Consider the following 24,557-nt stretch of genomic DNA (forward strand, 5'->3'; position numbering starts at 1 on the left):
AAAGCTTACAAAACTTGTTTGGACATAATATCCCGCACTCAGGTGCCCGATAATAAAATATTTTAAAAAATCATAAATTACTTACAGTTTTTTCTCTCTAATAAGTAATCCAAATAATTTGGTCGTAAAAGCTTTGCACAGGCGCACTTATCACAGACACAAAAAAGACTCTCCGACAGTTTCAAACTTCACTTGTGCTTTATTAAATTGAATTCAATGACTCAAACTGGCTTGATAAGTAAGATGAAAAAAATGTTCGGTGGCTGCTCGGACGGTAGAAACATTTGACTAAGCAGAGCCTTGTCTACTCTGACTCGAATTAACTTTTTCTGAATACAGACAAACCGTTTTAAAAACTGTTCATATACTTTTACTACTTCACCTGACGATGACTTTAATATTATTATTAATTTTTATTGCTTAAATTCTTCTGTGAACTGTATTTCGAAACAGACGAACTGCGTTTTCAATTAATAAAACGAATAGGACTCACTGCCTAAGATTTAGCGTAATAGTTATTTACATAAAAGGAAAATGACACATTACTGGCGAGGAAATATCGATTTTAATTTCCGAGTCAAGTAATGTCATTTTACTGACGAGTTTTGTATTAAATTGTACCCGAAATCGTATTTTAATATAACATTTCAATTTATATATACAACTTTTGATTAATGTCAATCTGTCAGTGATGATGGGAGTCATTATAGACATTAAAAATGTCACAAATGCAGCCGGTAAAGTGACGGTGTGGCCGGTAAAGTGACAGGTGCGGCCAGTAAAGTGACAAGCGGCAGGAAACGTAGTCTGCTCTGCCTCTGTCATGGAAACACAAATTTCCTGACAGACAGTAGGCACGAAAATTAAGGTTTCAGGACGATTTTGGGTAAAAATTTACACGCTCTGATTACCCTCGCGCAAACTAACACCTAGCAATAGGAGCAGCCTCGTTTCTACTTTGATTCTGGTATTTAAAGCAGCGCCATTTCCACCACAAGATAATCTCCTTCCTCAAGATTTTTTCAAATCAACCGCCAATCACAATCAGGCTTGATCACGCGATCTTCGAAGGAATACGTCCCCACTTACGCCGAACTAACGTACACATTGTCACATCTGCATCTCCGTTACCTCTTCTAACAGCGATAAGAACACCTGTGTTAATTAAACTTCGTCCGATAATAAAACTTCTTATCGCAAACGACCAGATATGTCTACATTTTAACACGCAATTTCAATTTTATAATTAAATACTAAATAAACAATTTACAAAGACGATGAACTTTAAATAAGTAAATAAGATGCAATTACAAACAATTCTAAACGGAAACATCACACTGAGTCATAAATTCAAGTGAAACAAACAAACTTTGTGCTTGAATTCTTGAGTCCTGCCATGTTCTGCTCTTACACGCTTGACACACGACTGAAAGCATTCGCAGACCTATCCGTAGAAAAGTTCGTCCAGTTTATCCCCAATTTTGACAATAAAGTCCTTAACGTCTTTTCCAACTTCAGAAATAGAAGAATTATTTTCAAAAAATAGTAGATAAGATACTTGTGCCCACCTTTTTTCAAAACTCACGGGCCGCCACTGGTTTACACAAGAGTATATAATGCATTTTCAGAGGGAAATGGAACATATACTTTACCTAGAGGGTCAAGGTTCCTAAAAAGTATTTATAACAAGGATTCTATTACTAAACAGATTTGCAATGAAGATTTCTATTAAATTCCCTAGATTACTAATAAAGCTGTTCTTTTAATGTTTCAAAAATATTTTTTCTGAGAAGTTCACCCAAGAATATTTCAAAAAAGTTTATAAGGAAATTTGAAAGATTTCTGATTTCTAAAGAATGTTTCTATGGCAATAGTGTGTTCTTTTAAAACATTTTATGAAGAAACAAGTTTTTAACAGACAGAAGGCACCGAACTCGAAAGACTTGATGGAGCTTAACGCTGTTGGTGGGTTGTTTGGGAGTGTAATAGTCCAAGAGTCACTACAAAATAATTGTCAAAATAGAACCATTCCTGATGGGAAATAAAGAAAATGCCCCACAAGAAAATAATTCACAGAAATGATGAAACTGACCTCAAAGCTCTACTTCAAGATATTGTTTTCTGTAATATGGGGTGTCAGAAGTTGAGTGTTAACCAGGCTTACTCGCATCATGTTCTTTTGCTTCTTTTTTGACAGTTGGGTTCTATAAACATTAGCGGAAAAATTGTGGGAACGTTTTACAAAAATTGGCGTTACAAAAAACTATCTAGAATCGATTTAGCGCTAACGCTGGTCTCTTAAACATTGTGATTACTAGAAATTTGACAAAATTTTATTAAGATCACGAATTGAATTGAAATTCGAAAGCTCTACTAAATTAAGAACATTCAATATATTATTAAACGACGAAATAATATTTGGGTAAGCTTCTCACAATCTCACATCGCGAAAGTAGTAGCGAAATTTAATCAAAAAACACAAAGGCGCTTGATTTATCGCCAACGTTCAAGTTTTGTGCCGAAAAGGAACATCGTTAACTAACGTGCTTTCAAAAATTCGTTGTCTACTCTCATGTAAATTAACCCCCGCACCTATACAAGCTCTCCTTAAATGTAAATTTTCGCATCAAATCCAAAATTAGTAGATGTACTACGACCCAAATGCAACAAACTTGAACTAATTTAACGATACAAAGGCATGAAGGGCTGCAATAAATTGCCTCTGCTCATTGTACGGTAAAGTTATGAAACTTTATTTCTGAGGTTTTGTACGTGTGCACTACTGTGCTTACAATGCGAGCTAGTTATGCCATATTTAATGGGTTTACAACATCCGTGTTGAGGTTTTCGACTTTGAAACTTGTATTGCTGCAGAGCACGATATAATCGTATTTCTGGGAAGAAAAATCTTTCGCGTGCAGCGTTCAATATTAACACGGGACTTCGTGCATCGATTATATTTAAACCGCCAAATGATAATAGTTAATAAAGAAAACCTGCTTTATAGAAAAGTTGGAAATAGGGTAATGAAATTACATGAAAACGAAACGAAACTAATGTTCAGAAATATAACTTTGAACTCTACGCGAGTGTCAGGATCTGTGAAAAATTTTGTCGAGATTAGAATTTTCGCCCCAAGTTTCAAAAATTGTATAAACTAAACGAATCGTGTTTAAATTAATAAGTACATTTCACTCCCAATATATCACGAAATCCGAGGTACGAAGAATGATGGACACTTTGTGAAACAGAATCAAATATTTTGTGTATGACCTTTGATAAATCCGTTCCGTTTTAATAATGCTCGTATGAAATGAACGTGGTACGAACCACCCCCAAAGGTATTTCGTATTGCATCCTGAGGCTATCGAGTGGTAAATGAAACGTTTTCCTCATTTATACAATGCTCCTGATGCGTGTGATACTGAATATTTATGCGGCTTAAATTTGCTACTTATGAATATTCAAAACATTTTAGCTTGTACCGTGTTTACATAAAACTGAACATACTTTAGTGTTAATTACAAGAGAACTTTAAGATTTATATTAATTATACTTTGCAAAGACATAAATTCGTGTTTAAATAATATAAAACTTTTGTAGCGTTATCTAATTATACGAAATTGTATCCCCTTGTTAGGGGTTTAAATCATTGCGATAAAATTAAATTTCGTTCTCACTTTTTTACGTATATCATGGTACTCTTACTTAGATAAAAAATAATTAATTGTCGCCTTGTCTTACTTTTAATTTCTAACTCAGTTTCGGTGTTATGATGAATTGTTGCGTATATGCAAATGCCTTAAAATAGCGTAAAATAGCGTTTAACGTACAAAGCACTCCGAATTTACTTTTTTTATACATACATACGTGCCTTTTGTTTGGTCACTGTTAGTTATATTGTTTTTTCCAATACTTTGGCGAGTTTCGACCCCGCAGATCGAGGCTTGAAAAGCACCCTATTTTTCATACCCCTGCTCCTCTTTAATTCCGACCGTCTCCTGCGAAATGCCAAGGTGTATATCGTGCCAATGGGAGTTTCGCATTGGTGAACTACCACAGCTATGACCTTGAAATGAGTTCATATAACGTCAAGATCATACAAATGTTTGAAACGTAAAGTGACACAGTTTTGTTTATCGTCATCTGTGCTGTTTGATTGACATTAAATTTGTTTCCATTAGATTTAATTTAGGTAGTATTGGGGAAACGTATGGCTTAATTTTAGATTTAAAGTGCTTGGAATTGTTTTAAAATGTTGTCACGTGTGTTTACGAACCCACTGAATGTAGAATCTTGTGTAATTTGGACAAGCCGAGTATTGTAGGTATTTGTCTGTACATTTATTTTTTGTTGCCTTTTGGAATCATTTTCAATTACGAATAATGGGCATACAGTCTCGTTTCTTCTGTAAGTGTTAGCCCTGAAACTCTGCGTGATATTTCAGCATCTTGTATTGTTATGTGAGTCAGACTATTAGGCGGCCCATTGATTTACACAGCAATGATTCTTGGCGTTCAACAATCCAAATAAACGGTATTGTTTTGGTGTGCCTCAGGGTGCTTTGTAGGGCCCTTATATTTATTTTTTTTATTTATTTATTCATTAACTCTAGCCTTTCGGTTTGGGGACTCTTAGGTAGGTACAATAGCATACAGGGTGTTTTTTTGGGAGCTTTAGTTAAAAGTTTCTGGGAAAGTAAAATAGGTAGGATTTTGAAAATTTGTACTTAGGAGTTACTCTGAAGGCCGAATCGATGTAAAATATTTTCAAAATGGCCGCACTTCCGGAAACACCGGAAGTAGATAGTAACTTCGTTATTTTAAATGGCAACCCCTATTTTTTATTGCATTTTTGGATTCTACGTGAAATTTCAGTTCTTTTGATACCCATATGTCATATCTGCCATTTATGGTTTTTAAGTTATTTTGACTTTAAAGAAAAAAAATGGCGGATGCAGATGGTACCTTGATAATTGATTACTTGAAAAAGGTTATAGTCATGGCAACCCATTTTTATCAGTGCATAGAGAATGAATAGGGCTCTCTTTTACTGTACTTAAAACAAAGTTAAGTTGCGTACAACCGCACCTATGGAGATCCAAATTTAAGAAACTTCAAAGTCTATAAACTCAGTTTTTTTAAATGGAATGACCATGTTCTTAATATTGCATGAGATAGAGAATCGAAATTGGCATATTTTGATATTACATGTTCCTATAGCTATCTTTAACAGTTTCTGATTTATTCCCATTTCATTGAATTGATCTCGGAATTGATGCCATTTTTTTTCGCATTTTCTTTTTAGTAGTTGGCCATGATTTTATAACAATCGAATTTTAAACAAATCAAGGAATGGATTCTTTAATACCACTGATTCTAGTTCTAGTCTAAATAATTCATTAATAAATAACTCATTTAATAAGGATATAGGACAGAAAATTTTTGAAAAATCTAAACAGAGTCGTTCAACTGAATTTCTTAAACAACGTATAAGTCTGGAAATTAAGAGAGGTAATGCGATATCTGTTCTAGCAACAATTCCATACCAAAAATGTTTCAACAAAGTTTTTTATATTTTGCATTGAATTTATTTTGTTAATCTTGCATTTGCAATTCAATTCATTTTCTTAAATATTCTCTTGTAGAGCTTTGTATAACTTGTGCTTCAACGGTTTGTAGTGCATTAGGGGTACAAAATTTCAAAAATTCATACAATTTCGTTCTAGTTTTCGAATGAATGTACGGAAAGCACGCGCCGCGATTCTGCCCATTTCACCATAAATAACAATTAAATTCCAAAATAGGTGAAACCACTGCGAGTCATTTTTCGATTTTTGAAAAACTTATGTTAACCTATAACAGTGGGTGATGGATTAGTGTCACTAGATTTGTTTAAAATTCAATTGTTATAGAATCATGGGCGACTACTAAAAAGAAAATCCTAAAAAAATAGTGTCAATTCAATAAAATGGGAATAAGTCAGAAACTGTTAAAGATAGCTATAGGAACATGTATTGTCAAAATATGCCCATTTCGATTCTCTATCTCATGGAATAGTAAGAACATGGTCATTCCATTAAAAAAAACTGAGTTTTTAGTCTTTGAAGTTTCATAAATTTGGATATCCATAGGGGCGGTCGTACGCAACTTAACTTTTTTTTAAGTGCACTAAAAGAAAGCCCTATTCATTCTCTATGCACTGATAAAAATAGGTTGCCATGACTACAACCGTTTGCAAGTAATCAATTATCAAGGTACCATCTGCATCCGCCATTTTTTTTCTTAAAGTCAAAATAACTTAAAAACCATAAATGGTAGATATCGACATATGGGTATCAAAAGAAGTGAAATTTCACGTAGAATCCAAAAAAGCAATAAAAAATAGGGGTTGCCATTTAAAATAACGAAGTTACTATCTACTTCCGGTGTTTCCGGAAGTGCGGCCATTTTGAAAATATTTTACATCGATTCGGCCTTCAGAGTAACTCCTAAGTACAAATTTTCAAAAACCTACTTATTTTACTTTCCCAGAAACTTTTAACTAAAGCTCCCAAAAAAACACCCTGTGTATATGATACTAAGTAGTACAACATCAGAAATAGCTACATAATGTTTATTCTTATTCCTCTCTTTTCGCTTCCTCTCTTCTCTGCAACGTTCTTCTCATCCAGTCAATTCCTCTTCCATCTTCCTGTAATATTTCCTTTACTGTTTTGCTCATCTTGGTTTTGCTGCATCTGTATATCACGTGTTCTATCATCTCTGTTTCTTCCTTACATAGTCTGCACTTTTCTTCCTTCCATATTTTCCCGGTCCTATTTTCATTTCCGCATCTAAATCTTGCAATGGTTTTTATATTTTTGTTGTTCTTCTGTGTATATTTTGGCAAGTGTAATGTTTTTATATCTTTGTACGTGGTATTGTAGGTGCTGTTTTCTATTCGATTGATTTGGTATTGTAATTGGTTGCCTTTGTCTCTCTCCTTCATAATCATTGGTATATTTACTCCCTCTCTCCTTAATCTTTCCGCCTCATCTTCTGCATACCCATTCCTTTGGAAATATCTTCTTTCTTCTGTCCACTTTGCTTTGTTGGTCTTCTTTCTCTCATTGAGAGTTTCTTTTAGTAACCCGTTTTCTCCTCTTTCTATCCTTTCGTCGTATTTGACTGCTCTATATCCCGCTTCTATCCTCATCTTATCTTGTTTGGTTTCCTCCAGAAGTATGTAAGTTGGGGTATCTCTTGACAATCTTAGGATCCATTTTAGGTATTTGTTTTGTATCCGCTCGATGTCTTCTATCTCCTTCCAACCCCATGTTTTTGCTCCGTACACCACTGTGCTTTTGATCAGGTAGTCGAACATCATTTTCTTGATTCTATAGTTTTTGAATTTTCTTTCTGCTATGCTCCATATCTGCGGTATTAATCCATTTGCTTTTTTCTTTATTTGTCTTATGTGGGCACTTTGTCCTCCGTTTTTCATTAGTGTGTACCCAAGGTATTTAAATTCCGAAACTTCTTCTATTTCTCTTCCTTGGATTTTTCATGATGTCTCGTCCTTATTCTTCTTTCTTCCTTTAGTACATAAAAACCATTATTTTTTATTTTTCTGTGTTTATTATGAATTTCTTTCTTCTTGCGTACCTTTCTAACTGTGTGATCATTTCCTTTATTTCTGATTGCTTTGTTGCAAGGAGCACCATGTCGTCCGCGTATGTTAATGACCATATCTTTTTTCCTCCAATTTTTATTCCTCCTGCTTGCTATTTTCTTAATGCTTCTTCTAGGTCTGCCACATAAATGTTGAAAACGGTTGCACTTAGCGGACATCCACAAATAGTCTATGTGTTTGTTATTGACTTTGTTTCTCTATAGATTTCTTTAATCCTTTCTATTGTGTTGCTGTCAATATTTTTCTTTTCCAAGCTGTTATATAATTCGTTCTTGTCTAGATTATCGAATGCTGCTTTTAGATCTATGAATAGGGCGTAGACTTTACCTCCTTCTTTTCCTGTACTGCGTGATGTATTATGTATATGTTGTCTATCGTCCCCCTTCCCTTCCTAAAGCCCATTTGTATTTCATCTAGTATTTCTTTGGCCTTAGTTGGGCCCCTTATATTTATCATCTTTACAAATGATCTTTCCTTGGAATTTTTTACAAAAGATTACTAGATAACTGTTTAATTGTGATAAATTTAAATAAAACAAGACAAAATTTATAAAAGATACTTACAAATCCGTATCACACTAGTAGAATGAAGAGATAAGGGGGGCAAGAAGGAAGGTTTTTGCTATTGTCCAGCACCACCCAATACACAAAAATTAAAAATTACTCAACAAGAACACGGTTCGATGCAGATTGCTCAAAATTCTGTCGTTTGTTACCCCACTCTTCGCGTTCAAAAATACCAAAACATTAACAGCGCCACACTTACTCCATCTAACTTACATAGAAATAATTCAAAAAATAAGACGGCGTTAACATTGCCCCCAGAATGAAGTACGGTTTCGAACCAACAATATTTAACTAACAAATCAGATTCTAAGAGAAAGATTAATTATAAAGAAAAATAACAAAATATTTATTGCGTTGGTAAAGGAGATACCTTAATATTACTGGCCGGCGGCGGTACATACCATTTTTGGTTCGAACATCGAGAACTCTGACCACTTGGTCAGTTCTTGGGTAGTTTTTTTCTATAATGCCTAAAAGCCAAGATAAAGGAGGGACATTGGCTGATTTAATAGAACAACAGTTCCTATTTCAATAGGATTCGTTTCAGTGTTCCAGCGATATCGAGTTTGCATCTCAGTGAGACATTCCAACCGCCACCGTCCAAAAGTCTTGTATCATACGATCAAGTAATTGAAATCTGCTTAATTAATTAATATTCTGATTACTATAATCTGCGGTGGGAAAATAGTTTATCGGACCCATAGTTAAGAAATGAGCATCTTCCATGATTTCCAAAAATAAATTAAATCACAATGTAAATAAAGGTACGCCTCCGTGGACTGCCTCTGCACGTCACTGGATCTGACCGAAGTTGAACGGTTAGTGCGACACTTCCCGTGGATGCTGGACAGGGGGTATTCCAGCTTCGGTTTGTTATAGTGACGTGCAGAGGCAGTCCACAGAGGCGTACCTTTATTTACATTGTGATTTAATTTATTTTTTTTTTATTTATTTTTATTGAAGAACAATATATGTATTAAGCGATCTCCGCTTTCAACTGGTTTTACTACCGAACCCTGCTGCGAATTGAGCTACCCGAACCAGCACTTGTGAACTCTCAATTTTCCAACCCCGATTCCCGTAGCCGTGAAAAATTGGGAGCGTTACATGGCGCCCGAGCAGGGACTAACGGGAAGTGGTATTTGATATGATCGGAAAGGGAGGTGGCGGCATCTCACGGAACTTCATGAAAATAGTTTTCATCATTTCTTCCTAAAATGATTATAAAAAGTATCATAGTTGGATTCCTTACAAAGTGTATCGAAAATGGTGTTCACACTTTACGTCCTCCGGACTTTCTAAATTTAAAGATGGCGCATCCTCTACTTCCCAAAATCGTTGTACCAGTGTCTCCAACCGAGATTCGAAAGGGATAAAGAAACTATGTATGTGTGCAAGGAGATATCGTGGGTGAAACTCCCATTAAAACAAATCCAAGCTGAGTCGCAATAGGTAAAGGTGTATTTGGAAGGCCTGAAATTCGCTCTCGGTCCAACAACTGGCTCCAATTATTCCATCTACCTTTCCAAGAATGTAAAATTCAGTATCAGCTAATGTCAACCAACACAGATTTTGAGGGTATTATTGTGATTTTTCTTCTTACTTCGTCCTAGGTAATATGGAAAAATAGGGTTTCATCTCAAGAATAAAATGAACGTTATAATCTAGTTAAATTAAGTATATTCCTTATTTGGTAAACTATAATGAGTAAGAGGCAGTAGATATCACTTTTTTCCAATAGCCGGAAATGAGGATTTTTTTCTGCTCAGGCCATATTTGAGGATTCCACTTTTTCAGTTTGTTAAAATACCCTAATGTATAAGTATATGATAATAAAATAAATGTGGATAAGTTATGAGTGAGTCAGTAATGAGGTACTGGGAGAGCTATTTCAGTTTTTGGAATAATAATCATAAATTAATTATAACTTTCTAAATTATTCTGATGTCCGTCGCCCTCCGACACTAATTAAGGCATCGCTACCATTTGTTATGATTATTTTGCCAACGTACAATGAAAGATTCATTGTGCCGAAAATTTATAGCTTAATAGTTATCATCCATCTGCGTATTGTAGGTAATCGAATCGGCATTCCATCAATACCACTTCGTATGCAAATGTCTAGCTGATATATGGATCGGAAACCAAAATTGCCACAATTATCAGCCTTAATATAATTGACGATTGAAAATTTCAGTTGTATTTTTTACTGTGGAAATATCCAACCGTAGAATACGAAAACTCACATTCAAATGTCTAAATCGAAAATTGTAACTTCTCCTTATAAAGATGAGGAAAACATCCTCCACATTTATATGTGAAAACACACCCCACGAAGAATGAGATTTATGGTTGATTTAGGATAAACCGTATTACTTCTGCTTATCATATAATTAAGTTGTGGTTTTGCTTCAGCGTTTCGCATGTCTTCCTTTTACATCATAAGTTTCTCTTTTCATGTAGAAGTAGAAGATTTATTATTCGCATATATCGCATATTCGACAAAATTAGAGGATGTTGTAAGTGAAAAAATTGGATAGGTTATTATTATATTAGGGGACGTGTGGACCGAAAATTAATAATAGAGCTATCCCTTATTTTTGCATGAGTGAACCGATTCGGTAAAGTAAATGGAGAATGGAATCGTGTATTGCTAACGGTTTGAATAGTTTTTCCGCATTGTAATCGTATAATTCGTACTGATTTACGACAGACTACTGGAGTGGAAGAGTGACATTGGCAGTGATTTCGACACTGCTTCTTTATGTAACTAACAGCGGGTTGAATGCATTTTCAAATATCTCGTTTCATAAAAAGTAATATCCCTTGCGAAACTTTTCGCTTTAAACACGACGCGAAATAAAAATATTGCGACGGCCATGAGTGTAAATGTCATCTTTATTGTACCTACAGTTTGACAGGTAAAAGGGTATTCGTGGTTTTAGATTTATTATTTATTAATTTAAAAATTGTCTTTACTTATCCTTGCTTTAAGACAATTGATTTAAAATCGTTTTTACGTTTATACAGTTATGCACTTGCAATGCTCTTTCCATTTCAAATACATACCTTTAAAAGGGCCGGTTTTCTAAACCCTCAATAAATTTATTCGCCAAATAAATACCTTGACAACGATTGTATCAAAAATGGTATCCGCGCAGTTTATTCGGAGCGTAAAGTTATGGAAGGTTGAAAAACCCTAGGAAAAACCGGACCTACACCTAGGACCATAGTCCTTACGCATGTGACTATGCTACTACTTACTGTTTTGGATAAATGTAAATGCCTTTACAATTTCCGTGTCGTCAGTGAAACCTATTTTATTTTATTTAAATATTTTATATGTTTATAACATCAATGTCATCATAATTTTTATATATATTGTACGCCAAACGGCATAAAGAAATAAATCAATCAATAAAAAAAAACAGAACCAAGTAGTGCATCCTGGGGAACTGCCACGCTAATCGCAACTTGGTTAGAAAGTGCAATAATCATCCTATCTAATCTAAATCAGAGAAAAATAACTAATAATAATTTTCTTGTTCTGTTTTCAGAAGAGGTAATGCGGGATTTTGAACAGTTTACAATCCGGGTTTGAAGACATATTGGAGGACTTCAAATAAACAATCTAACACGCTGTAATTGGCAGAAGGTTACCGGTAAGACTTCAGAATTATAATTTTTTATATTAGATATGTTTCCATACCACTCCGTATGTTAAAAAAATTCTAGATTTAAACACTCTAATCCCAAATTGTTTTTAACCCACATAGAACCCACTCTCTCTTTCGGTTGTTGATCTACAGTATGAAGAAGTTAATTTTTAATACGTTAATATGTCAGATTTTTCTTCTCGTGTCCAAGAATTGTGTAGTTAATCCTTTGGAGTTTTCAGAAGTTAATCGAGGCCACTCAGTCTACCAAGCTATTAATTTAAGTCAATATTCGAATTTCTTTGTGGCAACAGCTAAATTTCAATTGTGATTTGTTTGAGTTCACTTGCAGTTGAAATATAATCTTTAAATTTGGTGCTGAGGAGTTTTCCAAAGGGATAACACGTCTGCTAGTAACGAATATGCGACAAATGATAAGCAAACGGTTGAAATCAATATAAGTGTAAAATCCCTGGTAAAATCCCATCATGGGTGCGTTGACGACAGGCGTAATACACCAACTTAAACAAATGTCAGAAATAGCTGAGCAAACTTAAACAAATGATTCCCACATATTAATGTAAAAGAATTGGTTTGGAGCCGTCAACTTCACTATGCTCTCGATTTTTTGTCGCATTATTAATGAAATGCCTTGCATATTTGCAAATTGCGTTAGTAAAGTAGTTTAGCTAACATAAATCTACTCAACGCTAGCTACCAATGAATAAAATACACTTTATTACAATTTGTAGTCAGTATATGCCCCACGGGAACTCAGATTCAATGGGAAGAGGAATTATTTCACATGCAAATGAAATACTAATTAATTCGTTAGCTGTACAGTTAATATTGATTTAATGAACTTGTGAATTTACATATACTTCATACTTTCATAACAAAAACGTACCTTTACTAAAAAAATAAACATAAATTAAAAAAAAAATATGTTTAACTGTTAAGAAAGGCCAAATCAACAACTTAAAAGTGCGCCCACATTAAAACCTGTTGCGTGGTATAAATCTCCCACGATAAATTTACCAAAATAAAAAAATGTCTGTTCATGCGGATGTCCATTATCATATATAATGCACACGAACATTTCTATGTATAAGTTGTAGTGCTGTGACCCTTTTTTATTTTAGACCACATACAAACACATCAAACCTTACCAGCTCTCTAATGAAATTTCTCTCAGTACCCATTCGCACCCCAGCACATCCAGAAAATTCAATTTCTGATTCCAAACAAACGGTGGTCACGATCAAACTCCTTAAACTCCAAAAAGGTTTTTTACCAAGATTTTGAAAGCACTTGAAATTAACTTTGGATGCGGATCAACAGAATTGAGCATGAGACCTATCTCTGAATCGTTAAAGGGATTGAATAAATACACGACTTGCATAATTTTACATAAACGAAATTTATTCTGCGACCACAAATGAATTTAAGCATAAAATCCTATTCACAACATTGAACCACAGCGTCCGAATAAACAATCCACGCAAATTCGTTCGATTACAATTAAACAAACATCATGAAACCTTAAAATTACTTACAGTTTTCGAGTCACAAAACCCAAAAAAATCCGGGCACGCAAAAAATCCACTAATTTTGAACGGAAACAACCTAGGAAACAACGCACTTAGTCGACACGCACAAAATTGGGCTTCTTAATTTCTTTCCCAGGCAGGTCATAGAAACGTTGATTGTGATATCTGGCTGAACGCAAAAACACCACCGATAACTCGAATGGCTGTCCGTTTAACATGAACGTATCGTTGGAAAGAAAAAAAATACGTCTGTTTTAGGAGGACGTAGCATTTATTCCGTAGAGTACGTAAATATGTCGGATAAATGTATTTTTCTGGCTGCAATTTAAGAAAGTGTTGTTGATTTTTAGTGCCAACGGTCTGGTAATATCGAAGCGCCTCGGGACGGAAATGAATTTAATTATAGTGCGGGAGCTGACTCATGCACGTGTGCTGTTGTATGTCTCCTAGGTTTTTAGGCGAATACTTATAGGAACTTAGAAAATCATTGGTCGCGTTGTCCATCATGATCGTTTGGTCAATATATTTAAAAATGGCCGCCACGTTGGATTAAGTATATCTTCCCCCAAGGGCACAAACCAAACATTCTTCTACCTTTTTTACATGTCTTCATTCATTGGTTCTTTGCCAAATTCTAACATGAGGTCTTCGCTACGTAACTTTTACCGCTCTAGAGAATATAGAATTGAGCCACATTTGATGGAAACCAGCATATATAATAGTAGAAAAGGACCGAGACCGACGACAAAATGGTTATGTAAATTAATGAATTTTCGTTAGTGATTTTCTCAGCGGTGTTTATTATAGACAAATCAATAAAAATAAGTTCGTTTACTGATTGTTGTAATGCGCGTACACGCTCAGAAAAAAGCTCATGGACGGTGTTGACTGGGGCAGCTGCACGACTTATTCCCGGGGGTGTGAAGGGGAGGGAACGTGAAAGGTGTCGAAAATTAAAACGCAGGTAAGCTCTTAATAATGCGAGGATTCGAGCATGCAGCCAGCAATTAAATATTGAACAATGCGAGCGAAATTATAAAATTGTAAAAAAACCAGATTATCTACCATATTCCGACGACGTATTTTACAAGCTTCCAAATCAGAAAAACAGTTTCGACATACGTGTTTACAACCCGGAACTCAATTATCTTGCCGGCAATGAATCAACAAATTGGATTGCTGATGGCATAATTCGATACCTACCGGATCGGAAGGACCCCTCGTTTTTATATTAAATCGTTGAATGGCCGCCAGTCACTTAATGGTCACTTGCGATATATTCGTATAAACCGCCGATTGGGTGTTCCATGTAAGTTTAATGTACATTATAGTGACGAATGTTGTCCGTGGAGACTTATCGACAAACGCTACCAGTAATGAATAGATAACATTAGCGTAATTAAAAAGTTTCCATATCATACAATTACATTTTCTGCATACACTACCTTACCAGACCACTTACCATATATGTAATGCCCCTATGATGCTTTGGGGACATATTATCAATAATAGTATGCCTTAATATCTATTCCTCTATTAAAAGTGGCTTAACATCATTTATTATTATTATTGGCAATACAATTGTTAACTATTTGTTTGTTTGTAGTATACATGAAATGTAGGGGGTTAAATGATAGAGATTCTTGATATTCATCACATAGAGACATTTTTTTGCAATTTATGGGATAAGTAAGTACCACTTGAAATATAATTTCCCACGTAGAATTTGTTAGGTGGATTTTAAAGAAAACCTGCCAGGTGATCTTTGGGAAAATACTGCTGCGACCCTTACCTTCGACACATAAAAAAAATAAATATAATTAAATCTTCCAATGATTCATCTGACGAAATTGTGATTATGTTTGTCTGAACGCGTAATTAAAATTTTAAAGCTGCATAAAACTTATTTAAGCGATCATTACCTCCACTTCATTAATCCGCATCGTTGTTAAACAAAAGCTAGTTCATTAACAAGATAGGGCAACGTTTGTCGGGTCAGCTAGTACACTATACATTTAGAACTGCTTTGAGGTAGAAATTCCTTCCTTCGTAAACGGCAAAACGGATTGACCTCCGTAATTATTTAAAAGTATTTATGAAAAAATGTCGGTACTTGTGTACCTGTATTAATTCTAACAAGATGTTCAGAGAAAGTTAATTAATTATGAATTTAAATATCTTGTATTCAAGACATAACAAATAACATTCCGTCTTTAAATATCTGAGACAAAACGAGAAGTATTAGGCATATTTAAATTACCTGTGCCCAAAGATTTTGATTGAAGTCATAATCCTTCCTATTTATGTAGTAATCATTCATTCCTAAAAAAAACAAGTTGAAATGTTGATACCTACACGTTTAAATGTGAAGCATCTTTTTAAGTTGAGGATTAGCTTACGGAAATTTTACAGATACAATTTGTCCGTACATACGAGAAGAGCGTATAACTGATGTATTTCAAGAGCTTTAGAGGAACATTGTAAAACTCTCTATTATAGTCTAAGCCAGCATAGCAGATTAGGGCATGCAAATGCAAATGGAAATCTTGAGTATTCATCCACGATTGTTAATAAGTAACGATTCTTTGAAACTGAAGGAAGAGGTCCCTTGAAATCAATATTTAAATGGTCAAAAGGAGATGTAGCTTTAATAAGTTTTCCTTCTTGCCTGTGAAATTTTGGTTTTACTCCTCGACAAGAGGAAGTCATTCTTCTTATTTCATCTAATGTATAAGGCATATTCTTGCATTTTACCCAATGATTTATCCTTCTTCGAGTCCTTGTTTCACCAGGATGGCAAAGTGATTCATGCACATTCTTCAATTTTTCAGTTTTATTTCCAATCATTGCATATTCTGGAAAATGTATCAGCAACAGCATTGTTTTTGCCTGGACGATATACTATATCATAATCATAACAAAAGAGTTCTAGCATCCATCTCATAATTTTTTCATTTTTTATTTTTCCAGGGAGTTTAGTATCAAACATAAACGAGACTGATCTCTGATCGGTAATAAGAAGAAAGTGTCTACCCATTAAATAATGTCTCTTCCTGACAGCTTAAAAAATAGCTATTTATGTTACAAGTACATAATCTATGACTTTATTGGACGAGTCGAATTTATTGGCAGAGCGCGCTTGCGCGCGAGGCCAATAAAAAAGACGAGATAATAAAGTCTGATTATGTACGAGTAACATACTTAGCTTTATGTTCGACTCGGAAAATGTAGTTCATGTATGTATTGAAAATTTGCTGAAACTTGGTATAGATTTCACTATTTAATAACCAGAAATAACATAGTGTGCCTTTTGTGTTGTCATAGATACGTGTTGTTTGGAAAAAAATCTGTTGATGTGTACCTAGTGTCAATTTCGTTGGGTATTAACTAATTCTCTGTACCTAATTATGAATCCCAAGATGAGTCCAGAAGAAATTGATGGGTCCAACAGTATACAACAATTAGCCTGCAATGCCAGAGAAATGCTTTTACCAAGCAAATCAAAAACTGTATACGAGGCGGCATACAGGGAATACAGAAGGTGGTACTGGGGGAAGAAAATCAATTGCACCACGGAAGACTGTATATTGGCGTACTTTAGTGAGTTGGTCTCCTATAAAAGTTCTCCTTTATGGAGTAAGTACTCGATGTTACGATCGACAATTAATTTAAATGAGGGAGTGGATATAAGCAAATTTCCCAGCCTAATTCCTTACCTCAAAAGAAAAGGAGATTCTGACAGAGATCTGACAATTCAAAAATTAGTGTTGCCAGCAAAATTTTGGGAACGGGAATCGTTATGGCAAATTCTTCGTTCAGAAATTTAAAAGCCGTAGACACCACCGAAATATTGCATCAAAAAGGTACATCGGGAATTAACATTACCAACAACTGTGTTATTAACATTAATTGAGTACCTATCTATAATTATTGAAATGTATAATATAGATATGTGTTCTTTAAATTATAGCATTCTGTTCCGTGTATTTCTTCTTTAAAACAGATCGTAATTTTAAAATGCATTTTCCAAAGAAATTGACAAGTGACAGGAGTCCAAATTACTTTATCATTATGGACTAGTCCAATAAAGTAGCAGATTATGGACGCTAAACAGTGTCATAACTCAGCGTATTATGATCGAGTCGAACATAAAAAACAATTATTATTACAAAAAAAAACCTGCAGTCAGTCGTACTGTAAGTAGGTACATACTTTAATCCCGCAATGACTATAAATTTTTATTGCAACTGTAGCATTGTCACTTGCAAATATTGAAATACCAGGAACGGACTGATCAGATAAAAGAATAATATGGTTTTGAGTAGAAGTTAAATCAGTTTCTTGCAGTTGTTGAGGTAACGATGATGAGGTGATAGTAGTAATCGATGACGTTACAGAGGATGAGGGTTCAACATGCGAACAGCTTGAAAACATCTGCGCCACTTTAGTTTTCTTAGCTAATAAATCATCGATGTAGCTCCCCGCAGTAGCAGATGATTTCCATCCCCCATGTTTTTGTTATTAGAAGGAGGTCACCACCTTGGTTAGCAAGATGCGTTGCAGAGGGCCGGCGGAAACAGTGCCCTGTGTATTGCCTAGGATTGGGCAAGTGAAAAAATGTGGCAATATTTCTGGGAACTTCTCCAATCTTCTTGATTCTCATTGGTGATACCGTACATTTACCCTTTCTGTACGTCAAGAAAAAATGTCTATGTATGGTATTTATTTATTTTATTTATTATGCCTCTCTTGTTCTGGGCCCTCAACAGGCTTGCGCCCAATTACAGAGTGACCTCCATAATGCTATTTAGAGGTGCCTCTGCAGAAGGTCTTAAGTTGGTCTATACTACTCCGGTAGTAGGGGAAGGGAAACTACTGCCATTTAGGAAACTACGAAGATATTGAATTTAAAAAAAAATCATTCTGGAGGTTATTCAACAAGTTTTTTTCTATTTCGGTGTCACAATGATGATTTTGTACAACTGTTTTCGGCCGAAAACAGTTGTACAAAGGGAAAACAGTTGTACAAAGACAGTGATTATAGTCGTTTTTTTTGGTAACTCATCTCTTAAGTTGGCAGTTGCTAGTTAGTACAAGTAGGTACTTCGTTGGGTACTTCCATGTTTGAACTTCAAAATGTCAGTCTTACTACGCTGCCAACCTAAAACTTAACGGCATAAAAAGTGTTCCCAACATAAAACATGTTAGTTCTAATGTTTCCTATAGTTTCTGATAATGATTTTTTTAATTAAATTAAAGCACCGAAATAGAAAAAATAGTATGAAAACCACATGTTACAGGTCGCATTGTAACACGTGTCTTTCAATATACTATTTGATGAGGTGCCTGTTTTCAAAACGCCTAGTGAACAGGGACAATTGCTTTTATTTACAAATTTCAAATAAGATATTGGTGACTAAGTATGGAGATCGCGCCGATGTTGACCTCTACCTGTTATCGCTTCATAACAGTTAGCCGTGCAGTAGTTGACGAAAGTTTCTGCAGTGCGGTGCATTTAGTGTTGGGGACTTGTAATATTTCAATGAGACGGCAACAACGAATTTGTGTACCGATTTTCATGCGTGTGTGACAGGTTTTTGAAAAGATGCAGGTAGGTAATTTTTTGCCTAAAATTACTGATCTATACCTATCTGGGTAACTTTACCGACGGAAGAGGGAAACTTCAGTAACTCAAAAGAGCGAGAATAGAAAAATACTAAAGAGGTTGTAGTAGAATTAAATATCCAAAGATACATCCAAGGAAAATAAGAAGCAATTATAATTTCCGCTGAGGAAAAGACTGGCTGTTTAAAATGTGTGACATAAATTTAATTTAATTACGTGACATTTAAATTTTATTACCAATAGGTATTCTGAAAACGATGTTTATTCGACACTTGCGCAATATCTACATGCCCATAATACCGCATCAAAAAGGTTAGGCACTGTCTGCAGGGCCGACAAAAGCGGATGAGGTGCATTTTCGGACCAATTTCTTTTGAGTTCTTCTGACGTCTTTGTCCTTAATTCCTATTTATTTAGTAATCATTCATTCCTAAAAAAGTCAAGTTGAAATGTTGATATCTACCCGGTTAAAATGTAAAGCATCCTTTTAAGTTGAGGATTAGCTTACGGAAATGCTATACAGATCCAATTTGTCGTACATATATGAAGAGCTTGTAACTGATGTATGCATTATGTTTCAAGAGCTTTTCAGAGAAGAACACTGTAACGTTTTATTTTGTAGTATATTACAGATTGACGTAGTTTTCTAAAAATGCAGATATAAATGTTGTATGACGTTGGTTAAAATGTAAAATTCATAACATGCGATTATTGGCTCCCCAAATTATTTTAGAGCAAAAATGTATTAAGGTTTTTTGTAGAAACAAATTTTTTATCAATAAACCGTATTGATGCCACCCCCATCTTTATTTTCTAAAACAAAAAGATATCCAATTATCAATTGCACGTTCGAAATAGTATCAAAACTAGCGTTGATGACATGATATTAACCTTTTTTCCCTTGTAAAGTAGGCTTCTATTTGTGGAACTGAATGTTTTTTATTTTCTATTTCTGCCTCGATTTCTTATTCTAACGAATCTCTTTTGTGGTTTTTCTCCGTGGTAATATGCGGAATGCAATGTTACACAGGATTTAAATTCCCTACTTCCATATTTCAATGTTCAAGTGATCTCAAACAAATTAAGAGATAAATGGATACTTCCATAACACGGGCCAACTACTTTATTACGAAATTGACTTTGTCTTGTCGTGTGAGGTGAGATGTCTGTTTAGTAATAAAATTTAGCTAGACAATGTCAGGCGTGGAACTTCGTAAAAGCTTGCTCTCTACTTTATCACAATAAGTCTTCGTGCCCTCTAGCGGGTGTGGAAAGTAGTTCAAGTGCTACCATGCTATAGATCTTGCATTAGAAATTTAAGTGAAGGCCATAAACCTTAAATTCTGGTGTCGTAGTACTTTATGTAAACTTTATATACATAAGCTTCTAAACTAAAGATTCAACTTTCTACACCCCTAATTTTGGCAAATAGTCGGCCTTGTATAGTAATGAAATGAAGTGAAGCCTATATTTTAATTGCATCTTATATTAATGATAGTTCTGTTCTTAAATATAAATAGTGTACCCACCAAATTTCATGATGTTCTGCCAATTTGTGGACATTGGAATTTTTTTTGTAATTTTGAAAAACATCAAAGTCCGTCGAGCACAAATTTTTTGAATGCAGCTAGCAGAACTCCGAGGACAGATATCAAATTTAACAATGAAAACTCTAATCCTGAGTCGTAAAAAATTTGTTTAAACACAAAATTCATGATTGCTCTAAAATAATTTGGGGAGCCAATAATCAACAAAGCTGAAAGAGAGAGGCCCTTAGGGTCTCTTTACAGATACCACGCGTGCAAGCGATTGATAGACAATTAATTATAGAAATTTTAATTACTTACAGTTTTTAATAATCCAACAGTCAGGTCGTTAACTGCGATATTCTGGTGCACAAAGAACAGACAGCTTCAAAAACGCCACGAACTGGCTTTGAGATTCTTCGGAGATGTTCTTGAATGCCTTTATACTTAAAATTAAAATTGAATTGGTCCCTAAAGTTGAATTTAGACCGTAACTAAAAAGTCGAGCCTGCGCTTGAACAAAAATTAAAACCCTAAAAGAAATCAAAGGTAACCTTCTCTTCTTGATAACCTAAAATGTACATCTCTCTTCAAATAATGGGGATAATCTAATAAAATGATTGATGACACGATACCATAGAGAAAATCACAACCGCACAACATATGATACCGCAAAATGGATCAAAATACTGTAGTGAGACAGGACTAAGACCTCCTAGATGATAGTCTAGGAGCCTAGATTATTCGTTGTGTTTTGTAGTATTTTAAGTTACAAAATTAGAGGTCGTCATCTGCCAGTTCTTTTATTTGAAGTAGCACTGACACAAGGTAAAGACATAATAAGAGTTAATCAGGTTTATTTCTTCACTAAAATTTTGGAAACGAACTCTTTTTTATATACAACCCACACCAACATTTAACAATATATGCCCTGGGAGATCGTGAGCAATTAGAAAGCATTGGGGCTTTTCAGAATATTTGCCCTTACCTACTGTCAGCTGTAGTAAACATTTTACAACTAATCTAAACTAACTTCCTTTAAAACACTTCAATGTCCGTCTCTTCCCAATGCCCAATCTGCTGCATTTATGTTTATCACATCACACACTAGTTTACACAGTGGTGTTTATTAAGACGTAGACATACGGATTTACGTGTATTTTTTTACCCTATGTCTTCTTTTAAATGACAAAATCTCTTCTCGGGGCATCTGATTTTATGCAACCAAAGTAACTTAAACTTAAAACAAATACCTTCTGGCTGTGATATCAATTAATGTAAATATGGTTGCTTTCGCTTACGTATTTTTATCTTTGTTCGTGTGCGATGTATTTAACTGAATAATAAGTTGATATTGTCAATTGGTATAGTGACGGTAACAGTCTAAGGAGCGTAAGAGATTTATTTTTTGTGAAGCTAAAGTAACATTTCAAATTAATTAATACGACAGCCAGATCTCTATTTATTTTAAGAAGTTATTTTGGTTGCGTAAAATTAGACGCCTTTCAGAAAAGATTCTATCATTTAAAAACAAACATAGGGTAAACTGTATATGACTATAGTTACCTACTTGCAAAGTAATATAAATTGAATTCAATTAATAAATGGTAAATGAAAGGTATTCCCTTGTCGTACTGTGAGAATTGAAATTTATAACAGTGGGAATAATGTTGAACATTTACTCATATATCGTTACTCGACGAAATCGTTTCATTCAACCTAAATTGCATATTTAAATTGAATTCAATTAATAAATCTACAATGAAAATATTATTTGACTCGTACTGTATCCCGAGTGCTTTCTTTACAAGGGAATAATTCACTCAATTCTTTATTTATTACATATATCGCCATATTTAATCGGGACGAGAATTTTTGTTTATTCAATAAATTGCACGCAATTAATTTGTTGTAAATTACTCTAATGGAATATTAGTTGCACAAACGCGTGAGTGGCCTTTACAGTTAAATAATTAGGGGCCGCGCCAAAGAAAGCCATATTTAATCGGGGTTTTTTGAATTTTTGTTTATTCAATGCGCCACGCAATTAATTTGTTGTTATTAATGCTTTAGTTGCACAAACGCGTGCTCATGGCCTGCGATCATTACTGTAATTTATAGGGGCCGCGCCAAAGAAACATCGTCCGTTTAAAGGTTTTTTGGTTGCAATAACACCATTATATGATACGGAGACGCATTTTACTCATATTGGGCATCAAAACTGGTAATCATTAACCTAGGACCATTTTTTATAAATTTTCACGGAGAAGGCTACGTGCACGATTAACACTTTAAAGTTCGAAACAGATACGACAGAAATGAACATAAAATAGAAAACATTTTTATTATAATTCCTTTCGGTTCAATTGAACATTGGGACCTTTGAGCGGTGGAACAGCACTGGCTCGTAAAAATCAAAGGAGCGCGATATTGGAAACATAACAACGCTTTAAACTGAACCTCCGAATTAAATAGATGTAAAATAATATCGTGCAAAATTAACAGAGCCGCAAGAATCGTAAAAGCTCGAAGTTCACGCACGTGCAAAGGACCTTTAACATAACAAAAGTAAACGGGACGTGACGGTTGTTATAAACTTGAGGGAGTTTCGCAATATATATATTTTAAAATAACTACAAAACGCAACCTCACTATAGCAAACCGTTGGAGTTTTATACTTTTGGTCAACGCTTTGTTCCCCGAACGTACGATAAAGTCGTTTTATTGACGGTAATTTTATTACTTCATATATCAAAAAGTTTTATGTTTAATAAAACGTGTGCAACTGCCGTTTAAACTTTTCCAGTTGTGTAGATAACTAGTAAAACTTTTCCTGGAAATTTTTATTGAATACACCCCATTTCCTTAATTTAGGTATTTAACAACACAAAATTCTCTCAAGCTGAAGCGTGTACCTTCAAAGGTTACTCTTCTTAGCTTAAATTCCCCAAACCGAACACTGATATTACTAAACCCAACCTCACATTTCAAAAGAAACTTTTGGTACGTATTTCTTACGTGATCAGTCGAGAGAAAATTGTTCCCCAGCAAAGTGCATAAGAAGACGTCACGTCACATTCAATCCAACAAGATTTGACATATTGCATTTCAATTCCTCATTTATAGGTACATACTTTGCAAGTACGCAAAAGAATCATAGAACTTTCCAACCTAAGCTGCCTATTGAATGACATACATTATGTTCACGCAAGTTCAAAATCTGCACATAGGTTTCTAATCGCAGACTCATTCTGTACGTCTGACCAACTATTTTGAAAAAAAGGTTGTTCATCTAATATTTAGAACTTGAGTTATGGAGAAAAGTTTCGCAATAGTTTCTGACTTTGATCAATTTAGAAGTTGGCACACCAACATTAATGCCTAAAGTAAAAGATAGGTTCAACTAATTGGACGGGAACGCAAGCAAAAAATACAGGGTTCGCTTGTCGTAAATGTAAATTTGAAAATATTTGAGTACATATACCTTATTGGCAATTTCTTTGTTTTCACGACCTATAAAATCAGCCGTTATCTTCCAGAATTTATGATGTGTGTTTAGTATCCAGATTTTATTCAGCTCTTTACGAGTTTGCTACTTTCGATCTCGAGTTAAAATATGAAACCGTTTTATTGCAATATCCTTAAGCACGTAAGATATGAGTTTATATTTACGCGAATTTCCCTACTGGCGCTGGCGCTTCGCAGCGTTAAAAGTCGCGCGTGGATGCTCGCTTAATATCGTTAAATTTGATAAAACAGCATATCCGACCTCATTTTTTATATAAATAAACCGAAATTTTTCATTGTACATAATTACCTACGGGCGGACATTTTTTGATGTTTCATCATCTAGACGAAATTATAATGAGAAAGCGGAGCTTTGATGACATGCAATTATGATGAAGCTTTGAAGTTACTAAGCTTGCGGTTTATAATGTAGGTACCTACATTGAACGTGAC

General features: G+C 34.6%; 1 protein-coding gene across 6 annotated transcripts in view; it reads left to right on the forward strand.

Annotated features, from left to right (window-relative positions):
* LOC116168257 (connectin-like) overlaps positions 1-24,557 on the forward strand; it is a 170,512-nt gene that overhangs the window by 21,475 nt on the left and 124,480 nt on the right. For 3 of the 6 annotated variants that reach the window (XM_031483970.1, XM_031483969.1, XM_031483971.1), the window contains exon 2: positions 11,798-11,902. The exons of 2 other annotated variants lie outside the window; for them this stretch is intronic. Coding sequence is in view for 1 of the 4 variants with exons in the window: in XM_031483968.1 (XP_031339828.1) it covers positions 19,052-19,057 (6 nt within the window). In the remaining 3 variants the exon portion in view is untranslated. Of the gene's footprint in view, positions 1-11,797; positions 11,903-18,943; positions 19,058-24,557 lie in introns of those variants that run through there. One more of the 6 variants, XM_031483968.1, reaches the window with a different exon arrangement.

Source organism: Photinus pyralis, unplaced genomic scaffold (assembly GCF_008802855.1).
Source record: "Photinus pyralis isolate 1611_PpyrPB1 unplaced genomic scaffold, Ppyr1.3 Ppyr1.4_LG4, whole genome shotgun sequence".
Classification (NCBI taxonomy): domain Eukaryota; kingdom Metazoa; phylum Arthropoda; class Insecta; order Coleoptera; family Lampyridae; genus Photinus; species Photinus pyralis.